Here is a 25,345-nt window from a genome sequence, read left to right on the forward strand (position 1 = left end):
CTGCCGGAGAGTCTAATCTCCCGTACGTGAAGCCTCCGTGTGTGATAAAATCTTCTGCAACTTTCTAATATACTTTGTTTTTGAATTTCTCATCATTTTCAAAATCTCTGCTTGCTTTCGGTGATTTGGAACATTAATTGTTTACATCCTGACATTTTCCTGCTCTGTCCTGATAGTTTGTTACAATGTATCGGTACACGTAAAATGCTGACTGACACATTGTAACTGAGCCATTAGCAAGGACTAGGTCTGGACAAGTTTTTAGCCTTTGCTTGTTTCCCTTCACTGACAGCAAGCAAAACCTAGGAAAGCGAGAAGAGCAGGGGTTAAATCCTGGGATTTGGAATGACTAGCGTGGGCCTGACCGCGTGACCGTTCTGATCCACTTTGTGTCTGGAGTAGTCGGTGACTGGGGGATCTCGTGTCTTTTTCTTGCAGACGTGGGACGATGATCTGGAGAGGTCGTCGGAGGCCTGGGCTCAGCAGTGCATGTGGGAGCACGGACCCCCCAATCTGCTCATGTCCATCGGACAGAACCTGGCGGTGCACTGGGGCAGGTGGGTGACGCGGCTGCCGGGGATCTCGCGTTGTTACATTATCGGTCTATAATTATAGATTTTATTCTTTGTGTTGTTTTCTATAAGGTATCGCTCCCCTGCGTATCACGTCCAGTCCTGGTATGACGAGGTGAAGGATTACACATACCCCCACCCCCATGAATGTAACCCCTACTGTCCGGAACGATGCTCAGGACCAATGTGTACCCATTACACCCAGGTAGGTGGGGGATGGGCTGTTATATTTAGTGCATGCTGGGAGTATTAGTCAATTGTTGGAAGGGCCTGTGGTGGGTGGTCTGATCGATAGGTGCATGCTGGGAGTGATAGTTCCGGGATGTTCCTGCAGGATTTGGCCTTCATTGATTGGACGAGCCACAAGTCCACCATTGACATAGCGGGAAAACATTGAATCCGATTCTACTTGAGATGTTCCCGCAGCTATTTGTGTGGCCCCCCCATTGACCCGGCCCCCCAGGCCGCAGCTGACCTCCCCTCTCTCCTTCAACAACCTGTTATTCATGTCTCGTCTTTTCCATCTCCAGATCGTCTGGGCCACAACCACTAAAGTGGGCTGCGCGGTGAATGTCTGCAAGAGGATGAACGTGTGGGGGGAGATCTGGGACAACGCTGTTTACCTCGTCTGCAACTATTCCCCAAAGTAAGAGCCCCGTCCCGTATGAGGCTCACAAGCGGACCTTTCACTGCCGGCTGCAAAACAGTCAGTAAATCTTCCTGTCATAGAAAAACCTGTAATGTCAGAAATGTACAGCGAAGAGCAGAGTCAGCGGCTGTAACAATGTGATCAGCGGCGCCGCCAGCCGATGCTCTGCAGCTTCTGGAAGGAAAATTCTAACTTCTCACATGTCCTGTTTCTGCAGCAAAATGTTAATTCCTGAAAGCAAAACATCCCCCGTCATCAGCAGCGTACACTGCAGCCATTCATAATCTCACAGCAGCACAGAGGATGCTCCGGGCGGTGGTGGGATATTGATAATGTTTTATATTCCTTTTCAGGGGAAACTGGATTGGTGAAGCCCCTTATAAGAACGGCCGACCTTGCTCCGAGTGTCCCCCCAGCTATGGAGGCAACTGCAGAAATAACCTCTGCTACAAAGGTAAAGGTCTCCCCTTTAATCAGTGGTGATGTTACGGGGGGGGACGGCTCGGCCTCTGCCGTTATGGCCTCTTCTTGGCCCTAATTCAATCTTACTCCACAGACCGGGAGTGACAGGCACATTATGTAGGTTTACATCTTCCCTGTGTATTTGTCAGTGTTTACTGTAGTTCTAGCATTATATTCACAAACCAAGAAGCTTATGATGAACTGAGCTTTCTAGGTGTCTCCCAGACAGAAGAATACATGCCAGTCATGACCAGGAGATTGCTCCATCTATCTTTATGCCCACCAACAGCATCCCATCCTTCTCTAGAAACACATCATGACCAGCAGGGTGCGCCGTCCGCCTCGTGGGACCGGCGGGGAGCTCGGTCCGTCTCGTAGGACCGGCGGGGAGCTCGGTCCGTCTCGTAGGACCGGCGGGGAGCTCGGTCCGTCTCGTAGGACCGGCGGGGAGCTCGGTCCGTCTCGTAGGACCGGCGGGGCGCTCGGTCCGCCTCGTAGGACCGGCGGGGAGCTCGGTCCGCCTCGTAGGACCGGCGGGGAGCTCGGTCCGCCTCGTAGGACCGGCGGGGAGCTCGGTCCGTCTCGTAGGACCGGCGGGGAGCTCGGTCCGTCTCGTAGGACCGGCGGGGAGCTCGGTCCGTCTCGTAGGACCGGCGGGGAGCTCGGTCCGCCTCGTAGGACCGGCGGGGAGCTCGGTCCGCCTCGTAGGACCGGCGGGGAGCTCGGTCCGCCTCGTAGGACCGGCGGGGAGCTCGGTCCGTCTCGTAGGACCGGCGGGGAGCTCGGTCCGTCTCGTAGGACCGGCGGGGAGCTCGGTCCGCCTCGTAGGACCGGCGGGGAGCTCGGTCCGCCTCGTAGGACCGGCGGGGAGCTCTTTGCGTCCTGTGAGATGCAGCGCTGTAACTCCCACATCCAACCAGTCTAGCTTCAGATTTTCTCAGTAAAGTATTATTTTTGCATGGTTATGTTCTGCAGCAGCCGTTTTGTAGCTTGTGCTGCTGGCCCTTTAAATCCAGCGTTGTCACTGGCGCTCCGTGCTGGACGCGCTCCGCCAGCGTTTATCTGACGAGGTTCTTGTTGACACAAAGTAAATGAGCAGCAGATTTTCCAGAACGTTTAACACCTGTAAAGCTGCAGGAACACGTTATTTCTGGGCGCTGATCGTGCGCTGCGTCGTTTTTCATTTCCCTTCTTTTCTAGCCGAGTTCAGCGCGGCCCCGAATAAGTCATTTTACCCTAAGCGTCACGTTCCGTCCTGTGAGGAGGTGTCCAGGTTCTGAGGGTTCGTGGAGGTTGTGCCGATGTTTACTCGTCTCCAGCCTCGTTAACGACTCGTGTCCCGGAGAACGTTCCTCTGACTGGTTTATGACGGTGTCCTGTTCTCTTTCTGCAGGTGACGAGCACGCGGGGACGGTGGAAACCGATGAAACCAATGAGATCGAATCCCCGCGTGTCCCTGAAGAGACTCTGATCTGGGTGCAAGAAAAGATCAACAAGCCCAAAGTGGTGCCAAAAGTAACGCCGGCGGCCAACGAAAACCTCATGAGTAAGAGGAGCGCACATTGTAATACCAGAGTCCGAAATGGAAAACATGGCTGGAGGGCAGGAGTTTAGGGACTTGGGGTTATTGAGCCTAGGAAGCCTCAAACTAACTTACCTTGTGAATGCAGCCTATCCATTCACTAGAGAGCAGCGGTGACATCACTGAGAATGCAGCCTATCCATTCACTAGAGAGCAGCGGTGACATCACAGTGCATCCTATCCATTCACTAGAGAGCAGCGGTGACATCACTGAGAATGCAGCCTATCCATTCACTAGAGAGCAGCGGTGACATCACTGAGAATGCAGCCTATCCATTCACTAGAGAGCAGCGGTGACATCACTGAGAATGCAGCCTATCCATTCACTAGAGAGCAGCGGTGACATCACTGAGAATGCAGCCTATCCATTCACTAGAGAGCAGCGGGGACATCACTGAGAATGCAGCCTATCCATTCACTAGAGAGCAGCGGTGACATCACTGAGAATACAGCCTATCCATTCACTAGAGAGCAGCGGTGACATCACTGAGAATGCAGCCTATCCATTCACTAGAGAGCAGCGGTGACATCACTGAGAACACAGCCTATCCAGTCACTAGAGAGCAGCGGTGACATCACTGAGAATGCAGCCTATCCATTCACTAGAGAGCAGCGGTGACATCACAGACAATGCCGCCTATCCATTCACTAGAGAGCAGAGGTGACATCACTGAGAATGCAGCCTATCCATTCACTAGAGAGCAGCGGTGACATCACTGAGAATACAGCCTATCCATTCACTAGAGAGCAGCGGTGACATCACTGAGAATACAGCCTATCCATTCACTAGAGAGCAGCGGTGACATCACTGAGAACACAGCCTATCCAGTCACTAGAGAGCAGCGGTGACATCACTGAGAATGCAGCCTATCCATTCACTAGAGAGCAGCGGTGACATCACAGACAATGCCGCCTATCCATTCACTAGAGAGCAGAGGTGACATCACTGAGAATGCAGCCTATACATTCACTAGAGAGCAGCGGTGACATCACTGAGATTTCTTGATATCTACTTTTATTTTTCTAGCTCAAGTCATCAAATGTGAGACAAGGATGAGGGACAAGTGCAAAGGATCTACCTGCAACAGGTACAACCCCTCAGTAATTACCGCCATCATTTTTTGTGTATTGTTATATAACCGGAGAGCTGCGGCGCGACCCCTCGTTATATTCTGCGGCGCTGTTTTGTGTATTCTGCTGCGGAGAGAACATGTTATTAGAGAAGCGTGTCGGCCCCCTCTCCATCCTGCGGCCCCCCTCCCCGTCCTGCGGGCTCTCTCTCCGTCCTGCGGCCCCCCTCTCCATCCTGCGGCCCCCCTCCCCGTCCTGCGGCCCCCCTCCCCGTCCTGCGGCCCCCCTCCCCGTCCTGCGGGCCCCCTCTCCGTCCTGCGGGCCCCCTCTCCGTCCTGCGGGCCCCCTCTCCGTCCTGCGGGCCCCCTCCCCGTCCTGCGGGCCCTCTCTCCATCCTGCGGCCCCCCCTCCGTCCTGCGGGCCCCCCTCTCCGTCCTGCGGCCCCCCTCTCCGACCTGCGGCCCCCCTCTCCGTCCTGCGGCCCCCCTCCCCGTCCTGCGGCCCCCCTCTCCGTCCTGCGGGCCCCCTCTCCGTCCTGCGGGCCCCCTCTCCGTCCTGCGGGCCCCCTCTCCGTCCTGCGGGCCCCCTCTCCGTCCTGCGGCCCCCCCTCCGTCCTGCGGCCCCCCTCTCCGACCTGCGGCCCCCCTCTCCGACCTGCGGCCCCCCTCTCCGTCCTGCGGCCCCCCTCTCCGTCCTGCGGCCCCCTCTCTCTTGCTCCAGCCTTTCTGTAAATGTTCAGATATGTCCTCCATCACCAAAAATACTTCCCCTGGTGTAAAACCGTAATGGCAGGAGGTGGAGGAGGGGGACGCAGCTGTGACTGTGAGAGGGGAGAGGGAGCGCTGCACTAGGATGAGACTACCCACCCAGCGGACATGAAGGAGACCCCAAATCCTCCCATTATTCTGGCTGCTCCGCATGTAACATCGCGGCACTGTAGACGGTAACGCACCCCGGGACGGGGACTCTGACACTAGAAGTCGGGACTGTCCTGCTCTCGCGCTGCTGGCGAGGTTTCTGTACCTCGTGCCTCTCCCGTCGTGAGGTATTCGTCCGGCTTCTCATGAATATTTTGCGGACATTCCCGGCCGGCCTCGTTCCGGCGGCTCCTCGCTCACGTGTTCAGTATTTTATCGGAGTCGGGTGAGAGATTATTCTGCGGAGACGTCTTCACCCCTCATCGTCGTCATAAGTGGATATTCCCAGTTTTGCTGGGAATGTCATTTTGAGGTAACCATGGCAACGTAACAATCTATAGTGGAATGAAGGGCGTTCAGTCATCGCGGAGTCACGGGCAGCGTACGGGGCCGGCGGCAGAATACACGCACTGGTTTATGAGATTTTTTTTATAGGATTTGGACCTGAGGAGGCAAAATAAACAAAATGTCCTCGTTACGGTTCACTCCATAAGACAATATTTCTCCATGTGGAAGCTCCAGTCCCCCCCCCCCCCCCCCGCAGGAGCCCGCTGTCCCGTATATCTCCGACCCGCCATATACAGGCCGACATTATCATTGAAAGGGGATCTCCAGGCCGTTCTGTGTAGTGACCGGTTATATACAGTCCGACCTCAGACTTTAGAACTTAGAATAGTGTCAAGCCCCGCCCCTTCTATGTTTGCTGATCTGGGATAGGTAACCTTGTGTCATGTGACACCAGCAGCAGTTAGAGGTCAGTCCAGTCTCCTCCCACTTTTGGGGTATGATGCGGAGACTTGTGCTGGGAACGAACACAAAACTATTCAGCGCTTTATAAAACGGACAGAGCGAATCCAAAACCCGGGAGTCTGATGAGGTCAGCGCCGCGCTGACTATTATTACATCCGTTTTATGTCTATAATAATCTATCAGTAATCTATAATAATCTATCAGTAATCTATAATAATCTATCAGTAATCTATATATCCGTAATCTATCAGTAATCTATAATAATCCTATATATCCATAATCTATTATACTTCCTATGTGATTTATTACATACGTTTTCTTCTGTTCCAGGTACGTCTGTCCGGCCGGCTGCGCAAATAAGAAGAAGGTGAAGATCTTCGGGACCCTCTTCTATGACAGTGTAAGCGTCTGCCAGATAATTATTATTTCTATTACTTGTGTAGCGCCAACATATTCCGCAGCGCTGTACAGAGGCCGTCCTTCTTACTGTCCCCACTGGGGCTCAATCTAAAGGTGCCTATTTCTATGTTTTTGGGTATCTGCTGTGGGTCTCTCTGTGAGTGGGGGCCCCAGCTCAGGCGCACCTCCTACCCCGTGAATCTACACTGCTCCCCCCACGATATTAGTGACAAAGAAAAGGGGGAGAACTAACGAGCCCTCAGTCCGCTGCTCCAGGGAAAGGGGGTGACCAAGCGCTGTCCCTGGGGGTAGGGTAGTAATGGGGTGAACATACCCACGCGGCCCCTTCCTCCTGGGCGGCCCCTTCCTCCTGGGCGGCCCCTCCCTCCTGGGCGGCCCCTTCCTCCTGCGCGGCCCCTTCCTCCTGCGCGGCCCCTTCCTCCTGCGCGGCCCCCTTCCTCCTGCGCGGCCCCCTTCCTCCTGCGCGGCCCCTTCCTCCTGCGCGGCCCCCTTCCTCCTGCGCGGCCCCCTTCCTCCTGCGCGGCCCCCTTCCTCCTGCGCGGCCCCCTTCCTCCTGGGCGGCCCCTTCCTCCTGGGCGGCCCCTCCCTCCTGGGCGGCCCCTTCCTCCTGCGCGGCCCCTTCCTCCTGCGCGGCCCCTTCCTCCGGCGCGGCCCCTTCCTCCTGCGCGGCCCCTGCTCACATATCCAGGTTTTACGGTTACATTTCCCTTCCTCTAGATGTCCAGCGTGTGCCGAGCGGCCGTACATTACGGGGTCATCGACAACAATGGCGGCTTGGTGGACATTACCCGGAAGGGGCGGCTGCAGTTCTTTGTGAAGTCCACCAGAAACGGGGTGGAGTCATTGAGGTAAACGCCGCGTGTTCCGTCCGGCTGTAGATTCCGCGTTTCTTTTTGGGCTCAGAATTCCAGTTAATGATTTTTCTTTTCTTTTTTTCAGTAAATTTAAACCTGGAAATTCATTCATGGTGTCGAAAGTCAAAGGTGCGTGTGTAAGAGCTGCCGCCTATAGAATGTATATGGACGATATAGAGGGTGTATATGGGATGTATATAAACTATATATGGGGAGTATTGGGGGTATGTATAGATCTAAAATATCCTTTCATCTCCTCCCTTAGTACAGACAATTGACTGTTACACAACGGTGGCCGAGACCTGTCCGTATGAGAAGCCGGCGAAACACTGCCCCAGGTAACGACGAGAAGGAAGGCAAGACTGCACCTCGCCCTCACCCAGTAACCCCAGCCAAGTAATAATAGCCCTGACCCAGTAACCCTAGCCGAGTAATACTAGACCAGTATGTCTGACCCAGTAACTGCAGCCGAGTAATACTAGCCCTGACCCAGTAACCCCAGCCGAGTAATACTAGCCCTGACCCAGTAACCCCAGCCGAGTAATACTAGCCCTGACCCAGTAACGCTAGACCAGTAAGTCTGACCCAGTAACTGCAGCCGAGTAATACTAGCCCTTAGCCAGTAACGCTAGACCAGTAAGTCTGACCCAGTAACTGCAGCCGAGTAATACTAGCCCTTAGCCAGTAACCGTGACCCAGTAACCCTAATCCAGTAGCCCCAGCTGAGTAATACTAGCTCTAACCCAGTAACGCTAGGCCAGTAAGTCTGACCCAGTAACCCCAGCTGAGTAATACTAGCCCTGAGCCAGTAACGCTAGCCCAGTAAGCCTGACCTGTCTAATCCAGGGCTGTAGTTCTGACTGTCACTTTCCTTTGCTCCACATGACCACATTTATCACTTGGAATCCACATAATATATGGAAGAACTTTATAAATACTTTGCTGTATTGATCCGGAGTTACATCAGATCTTCAGTCACATCCAGAGCTGCAGTCACAATCTTGCGGATTTATCTACACTATAAAACCACAACTCCCAGCGTGCCCTGATAACATCAGGATTGCCACAGTTTGGAGACCATTGATCTACACTCTGCAGACAATCGTGTGACCCGGCAGCTCTACATGTGAAATTACCGCCTCGGCTCAGCAATGTAGTGAACTCTGGTATTCGGAAACCTAGAACTGCAGCTCTGGATATGACTGGAGCACGAGTGACAACGTTATATGGAGAAGTCTCCTGTGGAATGTAATGTGGGGTCTTCTTTTCTATTGCCCCTCCGCTGCCCGGGGGGGGGCATTGAGCACTTCCAGGTGTTGTGGGGTTTCCATTTATTGCTCATGTAACGGTCTATGGGATCCCCAATGATGTGCCGGGGGGGGGGGAGTCTGGGGGTGAGCAGAGCTCTTTGTGATTGGCTATTCTATTGGGAGGACAGGTTTGATTTGCGTCTCACGTTGTCAGGGTCCTCAGTAATGACCGCTTTATATCCCCGCACAGGTTTTCCTGCCCCGGTCATTGTAAGGATGAGCCCTCGCATTGGGCGCCCGTCGTTGGCACGAATATTTACGCAGATGTAAGTAGTCTCTGTTATTGATAAGATTCCGGGGGTCATGTGGACTGATGATGCCAACCGGTACCAGGTCTACTGGACGGCAGAGAACGGGAAACCATGACCGGTCACCACCATAATCCGATTATTCACTGACTCCATAAATAAACCGTCCCCAAAGTCCGCATCATAGCCCACAAACAGACAAGAAGGTCCCGAACTGTAGAACATTCTGTTCCCTGCGATAAGTCTATAAAATAGGACCGACCGTTCTGGTGGAGATGCCAACAACATTGTGAATGCAGCTCTGGATGTGACTGGAGTATAAAGTGTGATATAACTGGATTGGTGACATCACTAGGACAAGTCTTGGCACGGTGCGCGGGCTTCAGCACGTGCTGTGGATTTCCGTCATGTGATTTGGCTTCTTACGACCCATCAAGCGATGAAGTGAAATTGTCTTCATGAAGCGGATCTTGTTCTGATTAGCGCTCGTCCAGGGATCTCTCACCCGCGCATGGAAACATTATTGCATCATTCGGGATATTAACTTGATGTCTAATAGACAAGGAATAAACTAGGACAATGTGATATACGGAGATTCTCGCCAGCAAAACGTCGCCGCTCGCCCGCCACCTTCCTGGATGAGTTTCTCTAATGGGGGGGGGGGGGCGCGTATACGATTTAAAGGGGCCAGAAACCATAAAGGGACAGTCCTATGTAAATTAACCATAATCACTATATAATGAAAAGTTTGTGTCTCATGGAACCCTTTTCAAGATCTGATTGCTGTCAGTGAATAGAAATGTTCTTTACATACAAATACTGAAAACCTGTCAAGACCACATACTCCTTACAACTGAGGGTTTGTTACAATTGTATCCAGCCTAGACCATCCCCTCCAGCGTGATGCATTTTACCTGCACTGGTACATTGTAACAAACTCTCAGTTGTGTGAGTAGCGTATAGAGAGAGATCAGCCTGGAGTCCAGACCCCTGAGCAGAGACGGGTGGGGACCCTCGGAGCAAGGTGCAAGCTTCCCATGGAGTGACCCTGTACCTGACCAGTGTGTGGAGGAGCTGCATCCTGTGACTGCGGCTCCACCGTAGATTATAACGACATCACCAGCGTGGAGTCCGGACCCCTGAGCAGAGATGGGTGGGGACCCTCGGAGCAAGGTGCAAGCTTCCCATGGAGTGACCATGTACCTGACCAGTGTGTGGAGGAGCTGCCTCCTGTGACTGCGGCTCCACCGTAGATTATAACGACATCACCAGCGTGGAGTCCGGAGCCGGCACAGAGCAGGAGACTTTCCCTGTGAACCTCATACAAGAATCGCTGTTATTTTCTTCCCGGCTCAGGAGACAGATTTAGAGCGGCCGCAGTTTGGCTCCTAATAAAGCTGCCGGCTCCGACTCTGCCCTTCTATGGACATGAAACCTCCGCCGACTCCCAGAACAAGTCCAACAACAGATACCAGAGGAACGGCCATCCGGTTCTAGATCAGACGCCAACATCGGGACAGGATCACAGAGCAACTAAGTCATCCCCGGGAGCTGCTACATCTAATGTACAGGAGTAATACAGAACCATCCAAAATCATGTTACCAATCAGTGATGTCAGTAACAGGGGGCGGGGCTGTGACAACCTCTCACACATGGTATACAGGCTGGTTGTCAGTAGTAATGGATGAATAGCTGTTACTGTATATAAGATGTGTGGATCTCATGTCTGATCACAATGTAATTATATTATATATCAGTGATGTCAGTAACGGGGCGGAGCTGTGACAACCTCTCACACATGGTATACAGGCTGGTTGTCAGTAGTAATAGATGAATAGCTGTTACTGTATATAAGATGTGTGGATCTCATGTCTGATCACAGTGTAATTATATTATATATCAGTGATGTCAGTAACAGGGGGCGGGGCTGTGACAACCTCTCACACATGATATACAGGCTGGTTGTCAGTAGTAATAGATGAATAGCTGTTACTGTATATAAGGTGTGTGGATCTCATGTCTGATCACAGTGTAATTATATTATATATCAGTGATGTCAGTAACAGGGGGCGGGGCTGTGACAACCTCTCACACATGATATACAGGCTGGTTGTCAGTAGTAATAGATGAATAGCTGTTACTGTATATAAGATGTGTGGATCTCATGTCTGATCACAGTGTAATTATATTATATATCAGTGATGTCAGTAACAGGGGGTGTGGCTGTGACAACCTCTCACACATGATACACAGGCTGGTTGTCAGTAGTAATAGATGACTAGCTGTGACTGTATATAAGATGTGTGGATCTCATGTCTGATCACAGTGTAATTATATTATATATCAGTGATGTCAGTAACAGGGGGCGGGGCTGTGACAACCTCTCACACATGATATACAGGCTGGTTGTCAGTAGTAATAGATGAATAGCTGTTACTGTATATAAGGTGTGTGGATCTCATGTCTGATCACATTGTAATTATATTATATATCAGTGATGTCAGTAACAGGGGGCGGGGCTGTGACAACCTCTCACACATGATATACAGGCTGGTTGTCAGTAGTAATGGATGAATAGCTGTTACTGTATATAAGGTGTGTGGATCTCATGTCTGATCACATTGTAATTATATTATATATCAGTGATGTCAGTAACAGGGGCGGGGCTGTGACAACCTCTCACACATGATATACAGGCTGGTTGTCAGTAGTAATAGATGAATAGCTGTCACTGTATATAAGATGTGTGGATCTCATGTCTGATCACAGTGTAATTATATTATATATCAGTGATGTCAGTAACAGGGGGCGGGGCTGTGACAACCTCTCACACATGATATACAGGCTGGTTGTCAGTAGTTATAGATGAATAGCTGTTACTGTATATAAGATGTGTGGATCTCATGTCTGATCACAATGTAATTCTATTATATATCAGTGATGTCAGTAACAGGGGGCGGGGCTGTGACAACCTGTCAGTCACTTGTTATAAACACCTGCGTTGCTCGTCTCTGACATCATCTTCTCTTTCAGACGTCCAGTATTTGTCGGGCGGCGGTGCACGCCGGGGTCATTAAGGATGAGTCTGGAGGATACGTGGATGTGATGCCTGTGGACAAAAAAAATCATTATTTTGGCTCCAATAAAAACGGGATCCACTCAGAAAGGTAACGACATAACGAGGCTCGTGTTTTGGGGGCTCACAGGTCCTGTCTATAGCATATCTGCCCCCACAGTGGTGAGAACAGTTTCCTTGTTTATGGGATCAGGCGGTGCCCCCTTTTTACTGACCAGTGGGGTCTCCTTCATCCGGTGCCCTTTCCCATGTGGAGGATTTTCATTCCTCTCAGACAGCTGAAGGGTTAATTTCCCCCCGCGGCGCTGCACTCCTGCTGCCATCATAGATCACTGCGCGTTTTCTGCTTTTCCCCAGATCTCCGGCGCCGCTCCCAAAAACCCAAATCCCAGAATTATCCACATAATTCAGAGCCATCAAGATAAGATTAACGTTGTGTCGTCCGTGCGGGAAATGGAGCCAGGGCCGGTAATATGGGGAGGGGGGATACCGGCAGATCCAGCAGCTCTGCTTTACCACTTGTGGTTAGGGGGTCACTATAGAGCCAAGACCCCGGGACCAGATCGCCACTCAGAAATAACATCGGAGGTGGAAGTCGTCGTCGCGAAGTCTTATATTCCAGGAATCCTCTTTTCCGAGGCCCTGAACGGCGTATAAATCTGCGGTGTGCAAAATGACAGATCTCCTTCTCCTGCTGTCCCTTCTCTACAAGTGTCAGTCCTGATGCAGCTCTAGAGTTCCATTCATGAACCAGGAAGGTCAGGATGAGCAGAGCTTCCGCCCTGATAACCAAGAGCCGTAGTGCATGGAGTTGCGGAAGGACGTAGAAAAAGCGACCGTACGTCGCACAATTCATAACACGCGGGGGGGGGGGGGGGGTCTTAAAAAAATAATAAAAGCCCCGGAACGTTTTGACCGTGACCGTTTGTTTTCTGTTCCAGCATTAAGAACCGCACAGAAGGTAAAGCTTTCCGCATTTTTACCGTGAAGCAATAACAGCAAAATCTAATATGGCGGGACGATCATGAACATTGAGGAGTCCTCCCATCCCATCATTAGACTCCGTTGTGGGGGTTCATATGGCGACCGCCTCCGGAGCTGGACTAAATGGACGCCACTCCAGAATTATGCGAAGAAGCGTGTGTCCTCTGGAGACCCCCCCACAACGCCGCAGCGGCAACATCACCGCATCCCCCGACATGTAGGGCCACTAATGAGGCCACACAAATTCTGATGGGAAATTCAAACCCAAAAAATTGGAAAACTAATTGGGGTCTGCGGGGGCTGTTTTGCTGGTTTGCGCAGTGCTACCCCTCCCCCTCCTCAGTATTGTACATATTATTTTTATGATATTATTACGGTGGTTTTTATACAGCAGCGCTGGTTCTCGTTATTTTATATTTGGGGTAATATTCGCCCTCTGTGTATTTATATCTATATCCTCGTCTATGTATGTGCTGTGGATACCGTCAGGACCCTTCCATGGTAAGAGCGCGGTGATGAGGGGCTGCGCGGTGTTCAGTAATTACTGCCTGACGTCATCCGTGACATAGGAATACACAAACTTCTCCTCTGTACATTAACTGAGTAATTACAGACCCTGCCCCACACAGGGGAATATTTAAGCAGCAAGTCTGACGTCAAATCATGTTAAGAAGAAAACAACAAAAAAAAGTCATTACACATACTGCGACGGGACGGTGTCCTCCTCCTCTGAAGTGTAATCACTGTATAATAAGGCATTCTGCAACTTCCCAGTAGACGGATATAATAATGTTCCCATTCACTGACAGCCAGCAGAGATCTTGAAATGGTGATGGATTGAAACCGTCTATTAGAAAGTTGGAGAACTTTTCGTTATACAGCCATTAAGCTTCATTTACAGGACACTGGCCCTTTAAAGGGCACCTGACTTTTCAGAATAAGCTGCTATGTGTGTGAACGAGAGGAGTAACACTTTATCTGACGTACTATGACTTGTATCCTGCGTTTATCAGCAGGTTTCCCCTTTTGTAGGCTCTATTTCTAATTGTCAGTTTTTCCTGAGCTCCGCTCCAGAGGGAGAGGAGACGCGCTGCTATGATGTCTCACATACACAGAGCGAGAAAAGGAGAATCCTGCTTTCATATCTCTGTGCTATCACATATATAGAATCTGTAGCATGGAGAACATTCTACAGCAGTAATGAGCAGTGTAGCTGTGAATCCAGCACTGGAGTGAGATAGACACAGACACTGCTGCAGTTTCTAGTAAGCGTTCTATCTCCCATTAGCAGCTCCCTCCTCCCCTCTCAATAGACTTCTATCAGCAGCTGTAACCTGATCTCTCAGTGATGCTTAGTATTCATCTCCTTTCTGCTGTGCGGATTCTATGGGTGAATTCACAGTGAGTGCAGGGGAGTCCGAGAAGGGCAGAAAGAAGCATTTTTCTAAAGTAAGATATTGCAAAATTTATTATATTTGTATGTATTTTGACTTGTTAAAATAAGTAAAGTATAGGTACTATTATATAAAAATGTATGAATATGTTACATACTTGTCCACAGCACCAGGGGCCAACCCAGTATTTAGGATTTACCCCTGAGATAAAGGCTTTCCCCAAGCACAAAATACAACCTCTTCCCCTTGTCTTGCTTTTTTGTATCCTGTTCGGATCCTGCCGAGTTGAAGTAACCTAAAACTAATGTAGGAAAAAGTAACTGCCCCAACCCCCTTTACAGAGTAACTCCTGCAGAATAGTGAGTGCAGCTCTGGAGTGTAATACATGATAAGTAATGTACACAGTGACTCCACCAGCAGAACAGTGAGTGCAGCTCTGGAGTATAATACAGGATATAACTCAGGATCAGTACAGGATAAGTAATGTAATGTATGTACACAGTGACACCACCAGCAGAATAGTGAGTGCAGCTCTGGAGTATAATACAGGATGTAACTCAGGATCGGTACAGGATAAGTAATGTAATGTATGTACACAGTGACTCCACCAGCAGAATAGTGAGTGCAGCTCTGGAGTGTAATACAGGATGTAACTCAGGATCAGTACAGGATAAGTAATGTAATGTATGTACACAGTGACTCCACCAGCAGAATAGTGAGTGCAGCTCTGGAGTATAATACAGGATGTAACTCGGGATCAGTACAGGATAAGTAATGTAATGTATGTACACAGTGACTCCACCAGCAGAATAGTGAGTGCAGCTCTGGAGTATAATACAGGATGTAACTCAGGATCAGTACAGGATAAGTAATGTAATGTATGTACACAGTGACTCCACCAGCAGAATAGTGAGTGCAGCTCTGGAGTATAATACAGAATTTAACTCAGGACAAGTAGTGTGACAGTTACTCTGCTGTTTATGAAGTGGAGCCTGAAAATCTGTGTGTCCTCATTCCACATCATATAACATTGAATCATGTGCCCCTTAGGGGGCATTGTGATAAGTAGAGGAAACGTTTTCGATTCGGGGGGGGGGGGGGGGGGGGGCACTGTTCTAATGATTGTTCTACCTGGTGCTACATTATTACCGTACAGTAAACACGTGAGAGCAGGAATTTGTGTATCCAACGTTGCAATAAATGTGGTGATGAAAATGAATTGTGATGGATTCTTGTGAGTCGATGATCCGGCTGCAGTCATTCACAGTTATAAAATCCAGTGTCCTGTAATAATATCCTAAAACCCAAACTTTAGGCTTTGATTCATTTTCTTGCTTTCAAAGAACTAAGGATATTACTCAACTAACAATTCCCGAATATAAGTCTACTACAGCAATCTGTGCATGTGATGCAGCAGGATTTAACAAAAAGCTGTCCCTATATACAAGAATATAACTACTATAATACTGCCTCCTATATACAAGAATATAACTACTATAATACTGCCCTCTATATACAAGAATATAACTACTATAATACTGCCCCTGTATACAAGAATATAACTACTATAATACTGCCCCCTATATACAAGAATATAACTACTATAATACTGCCTCTATATACAAGAATATAACTACTATAATACTGCCCCCTATATACAAGAATATAACTGCTATAATACTGCCCCCTATATACAAGAATATAACTACTATAATACTGCCCCTATATACAAGAATATAACTACTATAATACTGCTCCTATATACAAGAATATACCTACTATAATACTGCCCCCTATATACAAGAATATAACTACTATAATACTGCCTCCTATATACAAGAATATAACTACTATAATACTGCTCCTATATACAAGAATATACCTACTATAATACTGCCCCCTATATACAAGAATATAACTACTATAATACTGCCTCCTATATACAAGAATATAACTACTATAATACTGCCCCCTATATACAAGAATATAACTACTATAATACTGCTCCTATATACAATATAACTACTATAATACTGCTCCCTATATACAAGAATATAACTACTATAATACTGCCCCTATATACAAGAATATAACTACTATAATACTGCCCCTATATACAAGAATATAACTACTATAATACTGCCTCCTATATACAAGAATATAACTACTATAATACTGCTCCTATATACAAGAATATAACTACTATAATACTGCTCCTATATACAAGAATATAACTACTATAATACTGCCCCCTATATACAAGAATATAACTACTATAATACTGCCCCCTATATACAAGACTATAATACTGCTCCTATATACAAGAATATAACTACTATAATACTGCCCCTATATACAAGAATATAACTACTATAATACTGCCCCTATATACAAGAATATAACTACTATAATACTGCCACTATATACAAGAATATAACTACTATAATACTGCCCCCTATATATAAGAATATATCTACTATAATACTGCCCCCTATATACAAGAATATATCTACTATAATACTGCCACTATATACAAGAATATAACTACTATAATACTGCCCCTATATACAAGAATATAACTACTATAATACTACCCCCTATATATAAGAATATATCTACTATAATACTGCTCCCTATATACAAGAATATAACTACTATAATACTGCCACTATATACAAGAATATAACTACTATAATACTGCCCCTATATAAGAATATATCTACTATAATACTGCCCCCTATATACAAGAATATAACTACTATAATACTACCCCCTATATACAAGAATATAACTACTATAATACTGCCCCTATATACAAGAATATAACTACTATAATACTGCCTCCTATATACAAGAATATAACTACTATTATACTGCCCCCTATAGAGAAGAATATAACTACTATAATACTGCTCCTATATACAAGAATATAACTACTATAATACTGCCTCCTATATACAAGAATATAACTACTATTATACTGCCCCCTATAGAGAAGAATATAACTACTATAATACTGCTCCTATATACAAGAATATAACCACTATAATACTGCTCCTATATACAAGAATATAACTACTATAATACTGCCCCTATATACAAGAATATAACTACTATAATACTGCCCCTATATACAAGAATATAACTACTATTATACTGCCCCCTATATACAAGAATATAACTACTATACTACTGCTCCCTATATACAAGAATATAACTACTATAATACTGCTCCTATATACAAGAATATAACTACTATAATACTGCCCCTATATACAAGAATATAACTACTATACTACTGCTCCCTATATACAAGAATATAACTACTATAATACTGCCCCTATATACAAGAATATAACTACTATACTACTGCTCCCTATATACAAGAATATAACTACTATAATACTGCCCCTGTATACAAGAATATAACTACTATAATACTGCTCCTGTATACAAGAATATAACTACTATAATACTGCTCCTATATACAAGAATATAACTACTATAATACTGCTCCCTATGTACAAGAATATAACTACTGTAATACTGCCCCTATGTACAAGAATATAACTACTGTAATACTGCCCCTATGTACAAGAATATAACTACTGTAATACTGCCCCTATGTACAAGAATATAACTACTGTAATACTGCCCCTATGTACAAGAATATAACTACTATTATACTGCCCCCTATATACAAGAATATAACTACTATAATACTGCTCCTATATACAAGAATATAACTACTATAATACTGCTCCTATATACAGGAATATAACTACTATAATACTGCCCCTATATACAAGAAACTACTATAATACTGCCCCTATATACAAGAATATAACTACTATAATACTGCACCCTATGTACAAGAATATAACTACTATAATACTGCCCCTATGTACAAGAATATAACTACTATAATACTGCCCCTATGTACAAGAATATAACTACTATAATACTGCTCCCTATATACAAGAATATAACTACTATAATACTGCTCCTATATACAAGAATATAACTACTATAATACTGCTCCTATATACAAGAATAGAACTACTATAATACTGCTCCTATATACAAGAATATATCTACTATAATACTGCCCCTATATACAAGAATATATCTACTATAATACTGCCCCTATATACAAGAATATATCTACTATAATACTGCCCCCTACATACAAGAATATAACTACTATAATACTGCCCCTATATACAAGAATATAACTACTATAATACTGCCCCTATATACAAGAATATATCTACTATAATACTGCCCCCTATATACAAGAATATAACTACTATAATACTGCCCCCTACATACAAGAATATAACTACTATAATACTGCCCCTATATACAAGAATATAACTACTATAATACTGCCCCCTATATACAAGAATATAACTACTATAATACTGCTCCTATATACAAGAATATAACTACTATAATACTGCCCCCTATATACAAGAATATAACTACTATAATACTGCTCCCTATATACAAGAATATAACTACTATAATACTGCTCCTATATACAAGAATATAGCTACTATAATACTGCCCCCTATATACAAGAATATAACTACTATAATACTGCCCCCTATATACAAGAATATAACTACTATAATACTGCCCCTATATACACAAGAATAGAACTACTATAATACTGCCCCCAATATACAAGAATATAACTACTATAATACTGCCCCCTATATACAAGAATATAACTACTATAATACTGACCCCCTATATACAAGAATATAGCTACTATAATACTGCTCCCTATATACAAGAATATAACTACTATAATACTAACCCCCTATATACAAGAATATAACTACTATAATACTGCCCTATATACAAGAATATAACTACTATAATACTGCTCCTATATACAAGAATATAACTACTATAATACTGCCCCCTATATACAAGAATATAACTACTATAATACTGCTCCTATATACAAGAATATAACTACTATAATACTACCTCCTATATACAAGAATATAACTACTAGAATACTGCTCCTATATACAAGAATATAACTACTAGAATACTGCCCCTATATACAAGAATATAACTACTATAATACTGCTCCTATATACAAGAATATAACTACTATAATACTGCTCCTATATACAATAATATAACTACTATAATACTGCCCCCTATATACAAGAATATAACTACTATAATACTGTTCCTATATACAAGAATATAACTACTATAATACTGCTCCTATATACAAGAATATAACTACTATAATACTGCCCCCTATATACAAGAATATAACTACTATAATACTGCCCCCTATATATAAGAATATAACTACTATAATACTGCCCCCTATATATAAGAATATAACTACTATAATACTGCCCCCTATATATAAGAATATAACTACTATAATTCTGCCCCCTATATACAAGAATATAACTACTATAATTCTGCCCCCTATATACAAGAATATAACTACTATAATACTGCCCCCTATATACAAGAATATAACTACTATAATACTGCCCCCTATATACAAGAATATAACTACTATAATACTGCCCCCTATATACAAGAATATAACTACTATAATACTGCCCCCTATATACAAGAATATAACTACTATAATACTGCCCCCTATATACAAGAATATAACTACTATAATACTGCCCCCTATATACAAGAATATAACTACTATAATACTGCCCCCTATATACAAGAATATAACTACTATAATACTGCCCCCTATATACAAGAATATAACTACTATAATACTGCCCCCTATATACAAGAATATAACTACTATAATACTGCCCCCTATATACAAGAATATAACTACTATAATACTGCCCCCTATATACAAGAATATAACTACTATAATACTGCCCCCTATATACAAGAATATAACTACTATAATACTGCCCCCTATATACAAGAATATAACTACTATAATACTGCCCCCTATATACAAGAATATAACTACTATAATACTGCCCCCTATATACAAGAATATAACTACTATAATACTGCTCCTATATACAAGAATATAACTACTATAATACTGCCCCTATATACAAGAATATAACTACTATAATACTGCTCCTATATACAAGAATATAACTACTATAATACTGCTCCTATATACAAGAATATAACTACTATAATACTGCCCCTATATACAAGAATATAACTACTATAATACTGCTCCTATATACAAGAATATAACTACTATAATACTGCCCCCTATATATAAGAATATAACTACTATAATACCTCCTCCTATATACAAGAATATAACTACTATAATACTGCCCCCTATATATAAGAATATAACTACTATAATACTGCCCCCTATATACAAGAATATAACTACTATAATACTGCCCCCTATATACAAGAATATAACTACTATAATACTGCTCCTATATACAAGAATATAACTACTATAATACTGCCCCCTATAGTCCGGAACATGGAGTTAAAAGCAAACTGCATGAAATGTGAAAATTCTTCTACTCATTTAATATATTCGTTCAGTGGGGGACTTTATCATATGATGGGGATTTGTTTGGTGGATGGTTTATTGAACCTCTGAAGTGTCTACGATTTCTTGTATTGGGGACCCTCTAATATCAGGGACACTTCTGTCATCAGAGACCTGCATGTCTTGTAGAACTGTATAATGACCTTGCGGAGTCCTCACCTCCCGGGTTGTATCCAGTATCTAGGACTCTTGGAGTGTCAGTGGAGATATCTGGTCTGGTGTGATCTTGTGGGAACAGCTGGTTTGAATAGAGCTGATCCTTGCTGGATATATAGTAACCCTGCGCCAAACTAAACAGGCCGCACCTCATACTCCGCGCTCAGGAGTAAACAGACCTTCTATAATTTTATTTTATTTTACGGTTTGTCCAGATTTAAGCACAATCTGCCAGGGACATAACTCTATATGATGCATCAAGGACATTGGGGAGGGGGCACGAAGATCCAGGGGCACCTCCGTTCTGATAATCCAACAATCTGTTACAGAGTTGGGTGGGTTACAATTCAGATTCAAATAAATATGTTGTAAATCCCCAATTGGAATTCTGCCTCTCTTGAATGAATGTCCCTGTAATACAACATTTCTATGGGCTTTAGTGGCAGCTGACTGGCATTACATGCTGTTGGCAAGCCTGGGATGTATACACCCCCTCTGCAGTATGGACCTGTTGAATTTTACTACCATTATACTGTAGATAGTGGTGTATGATATAAGGTTGATTGATCGTATGTAAGTGCAAAGTATAACAACCAATATTTACAGGGTGCCCTCACCCTCGTACAGATAGACAGACATGTAAGGTGGGGTTACTGGGGTGGGTCCCCTTTAAGAAAACACAAAATCGCAGACCAAACGAGTGTTGAACAGATTATTTCCTGAACAGGAGTGATATTAAAGGGGCACGCTAGTATATGGTTATCTACTCTCTATGAGGCACGGTGGGCGTAGCGGTCACGACATAGAAGTGGCGCAGCTTCTTACACATTACAGAATGCTCAAACCACCCAGGAATATCTCCTTGTACAGGCAGGGCCGGACTGGGCCCCAGAGGATCCCCAGGCGATAACACAATAACGGGCCTTTATAGGTCCAGTAGAAGACAACCCCATTTGGAGCTCTTTGAAACCTATCACTGGCCACAAGGAACTATATTTTTATGGGATGATTCACAAATGACCTATTAGACCTCATTGATGATATATCTGTGAACACATTGATAAGAACAAGGACTGTGATGGAATGAAAAGTGGACGTGTTTTATATAGATGGAGGGTGGGCCTTCAGAACCAGCTCCTCTGGGGGGCCCCAAGGAACCCGAGTCAGGTGCAATGTACAGGTCTCGGCTTTTCCACCCCTGGACTGCCTCACGCCTCTCCCAGATTTCCCCGTCTTCTCTTCAGACGTCGTCTCTCTTCCCACTCCTATTCTTAGGGCGTTCTCTCTCGACTTCCCGGCCCCGTCCTCTCGGGACCCGTCTCTCCCTCTCACTGTCCCTGTATCCCCAGGGTTTCAGTTTACAGGGGATAGCCTCTAAATCACGGTTCCCCGAATGTCAAGGGTTCCGCCTTTTGCTCCGCTCCCTGACTCGTACCGCACCTACGGCACCGGTTTTATTAACCCCTTTAGGAAGTAAGATTATTATTTTTTATTTTTTTGCTTCACCTCTGTATAAGGCCCTGTGCTGTCATTATGCCAATGACCCAGCTCCTAACCTTCCTGGCTAGGTGATCCCGGCATCCCCTGCGTCATCCCACAACTCCCCATGGCAGCAACCAATCACAGACCGCTCGATCTCGCTGGTGATTGCGTTTTGTTCAATCTGTCGAGATCTCGTAATGAAAGCACGGCTCAAGGACATACTACACGGGCCGATGGTTGGGTGAGGAGCGCTCAGATCAACGCTTTTTCCCGATCATTGCCCTGTAAAGATCAGTCGATCAACGAGCAAACGCCGATCGTATGGTTTCTACTGCAAGAAGTATTATCGTGGTCGGCAGCGCATCTCCCTGTGTAAACAACGACGCGATGCCGCCATGATGGAAACGTTTAGGGATGAGTGATCGTATTACTTACTGATCATTACTCTATTTGAAGCAAACAAGCTCCGCACGCTGTATTGTTGACCGGCGCTCATTTTAAAAGGTGGGAACCCCGGCGATACCTGCCCATGTACAACCGTCATTACACGAGGCGTCCTCACAGATCACTTTCTTATGGGGCTAATGAATTTCCTAATAAAACCGGTTCCGCATTACAGGTGATCGGACATCTATAAATAGGATCTACACTTTCATTAAACTTTTGATATTTCATAGACATATCAAAAGTTTGGATTGGTGGGGGTCCGGGTGTTGAGACCCCCCACCGTTAATAAAACGAAGGCGCAGAAGCCCCCGGCTGAGCACCCTGCACCATCGGCTGTGATCAGCGCTCGTCAGGCTGAAGACGGTTCACATGGGAGGTCTATAAGAGCCGCTATCAGCCTGACCGGGAGCGCCGATCACAGCTGCAGGTGCCGGGGCTTCTGTGCCTTCGTTTCAGTAACGGTGGGAGGGGGGGGGTCCCAGCACACGGACCCCACCAATCCAAACTTTTGATATATCTCGGACATATCAAAAGTTTAATGAAGGTATCTCAAGGGCGCTGCCTTCCACCTTTTCTCCACCAGTAGACCTCCAGACCCGTCTCCGGTCTCCTCCTATAGGATACCCACACACGTAGCCGATTCTTTGCGGATTTCACCACGTCTACATCAATGAGGGTGAAATCTGCTGTGGACGTCTGTAGGCCCCCTGTACACGGGACAGAAACACTGCGGATTAGTCCCCGGCGTGTGGATGAGGTTTGAACACCTCTTATCCACAGGATTCTGTACAGACCACAGCCGCCACGTCCAGCACCTCACGCGGTTCACCAGCTCTATGGCACCAAACTGCCCCCTCTGTGTACGGCCTCTGCCCCTCCGATCAGTGTATGGCCTCTGCCCCTCCGATCAGTGTATGGCCCCTGCGATCAGTATATGGCCTCTGCCCCTCCGATCAGTGTATGGCCTCCGCCCCTCCGATCAGTGCATGGCCCCCGCTCCTCCGATCAGTGTATGGCCCCTGCCCCTCCGATCAGTGTATGGCCTCCGCCCCTCCGATCAGTGTATGGCCTCCGCCCCTCCGATCAGCGTATGGCCTCCGCCCCTCCGATCAGCGTATGGCCTCCGCCCCTCCGATCAGCGTATGGCCTCCGCCCCTCCGATCAGCGTATGGCCTCCGCCCCTCCGATCAGCGTATGGCCTCCGCCCCTCCGATCAGCGTATGGCCTCCGCCCCTCCGATCAGCGTATGGCCTCCGCCCCTCCGATCAGCGTATGGCCCTCCGCCCCTCCGATCAGCGTATGGCCTCCGCCCCTCCGATCAGCGTATGGCCTCCGCCCCTCCGATCAGCGTGGTGGCTTAACACATAAGCGTCACCACACGCCAACTCCTACCGGCAGCAGGCTTTTTCTCTTCCAGTCCTCCATACCTCCCCCCGACACTGTCCCCCAAAAACCTCACTTATTCCCATATACAGGGACAGCATCGCACATCCAACAGCGGCGCAAGGCACCACGGCCGCCCTCACCGACCCTGTAAGACAAAATATCACCATAAAATGCCTGAACCCCCAGCAGCCTGCAGGCCTTTTTAAAGCAACAGGCAACGATTTACGAAATTCTACTTCTACACTCCATAGGCTGTGAATGGGGCACGTAGTTCCCCCTCCTTAGATATATACCCCAATCAAACCTCCCTCCTGCCCCCCCATATTGGTCGCTGCTTTCTGGGTATTGGCACCTCGGTGCCCCGTTTACCACCCTGGACTCTCCCGCCTCTTCGTGCGTTGGGTTGTGATGTGTGACCTGCGGCAGATATTTTGGTCCTTTTCTACTTTGTTTAGAGAATCATCTGAGGGAGGTTGTAAGATAAACAGCGGCGAGGCCGTCGTATAAATATTCTCCCTCCATAACTCAGCTGCTCAGTCATCTAAATATTAGGAATAGCTGCAGCCTGGAAATGTGGAGCTGGAACAGAGTGTCCCCACAGTAATTTCCGCCTGGCGCGGCCCCCCTACCGGTGCTCAGGGGGTTAACATAACTCCTCTCCCCTATGGCGCAGTGCTACTCATCATAGGTCACATGGAGATTGCAAAATCCAGCAATAAACTGCAATCCGATCGCAACGTGTGACTAGACCCTCATGTGCCCACTACCAAAAGACCCCAAAACCTAAAGTTCAGGAGTCTGTGGCGCTCCAACTGATGTGTAACTATAACTCCCAGGATGCCCTGACACTATGCCTGTAATTTGACATGAAAGGTTCGGTGTCCAATCTAATTGTGTAATGAAAAGTTCTATAATAAATTCTCCCCAATGTGCATTAGAAATTTTAAGAAGTCACAATTTGTGCAATTCACAATATTTACGCAGTCTCTACATTTCAAAAATGTGGGTGGAGCTTTGTGGGAGGGCGGAGC

General features: G+C 46.2%; 1 protein-coding gene across 5 annotated transcripts in view; it reads left to right on the forward strand.

Moving 5' to 3' along the window:
* CRISPLD2 (cysteine rich secretory protein LCCL domain containing 2) overlaps positions 1-15,075 on the forward strand; it is a 46,783-nt gene extending 31,708 nt beyond the window's left edge. For all 5 annotated transcript variants that reach the window (XM_075838284.1, XM_075838285.1, XM_075838286.1 and 2 more), the window contains 13 exons: positions 439-557; positions 645-777; positions 1,103-1,218; positions 1,575-1,675; positions 3,077-3,229; positions 4,293-4,353; positions 6,334-6,403; positions 7,141-7,271; positions 7,363-7,406; positions 7,543-7,615; positions 8,778-8,853; positions 11,870-12,003; positions 12,854-15,075. In XM_075838284.1, coding sequence (XP_075694399.1) covers positions 439-557; positions 645-777; positions 1,103-1,218; positions 1,575-1,675; positions 3,077-3,229; positions 4,293-4,353; positions 6,334-6,403; positions 7,141-7,271; positions 7,363-7,406; positions 7,543-7,615; positions 8,778-8,853; positions 11,870-12,003; positions 12,854-12,908 — 1,266 coding nt within the window. In that variant the 3' untranslated portion in view covers positions 12,909-15,075. The remainder of the gene's footprint in view (positions 1-438; positions 558-644; positions 778-1,102; positions 1,219-1,574; positions 1,676-3,076; positions 3,230-4,292; positions 4,354-6,333; positions 6,404-7,140; positions 7,272-7,362; positions 7,407-7,542; positions 7,616-8,777; positions 8,854-11,869; positions 12,004-12,853) is intronic.
* The last annotated feature ends 10,270 nt before the right edge of the window (positions 15,076-25,345 follow it).

The sequence above is a fragment of the Rhinoderma darwinii genome, chromosome 9, assembly GCF_050947455.1.
Source record: "Rhinoderma darwinii isolate aRhiDar2 chromosome 9, aRhiDar2.hap1, whole genome shotgun sequence".
In the NCBI taxonomy this organism is placed as follows: Eukaryota; Metazoa; Chordata; class Amphibia; order Anura; family Rhinodermatidae; genus Rhinoderma; species Rhinoderma darwinii.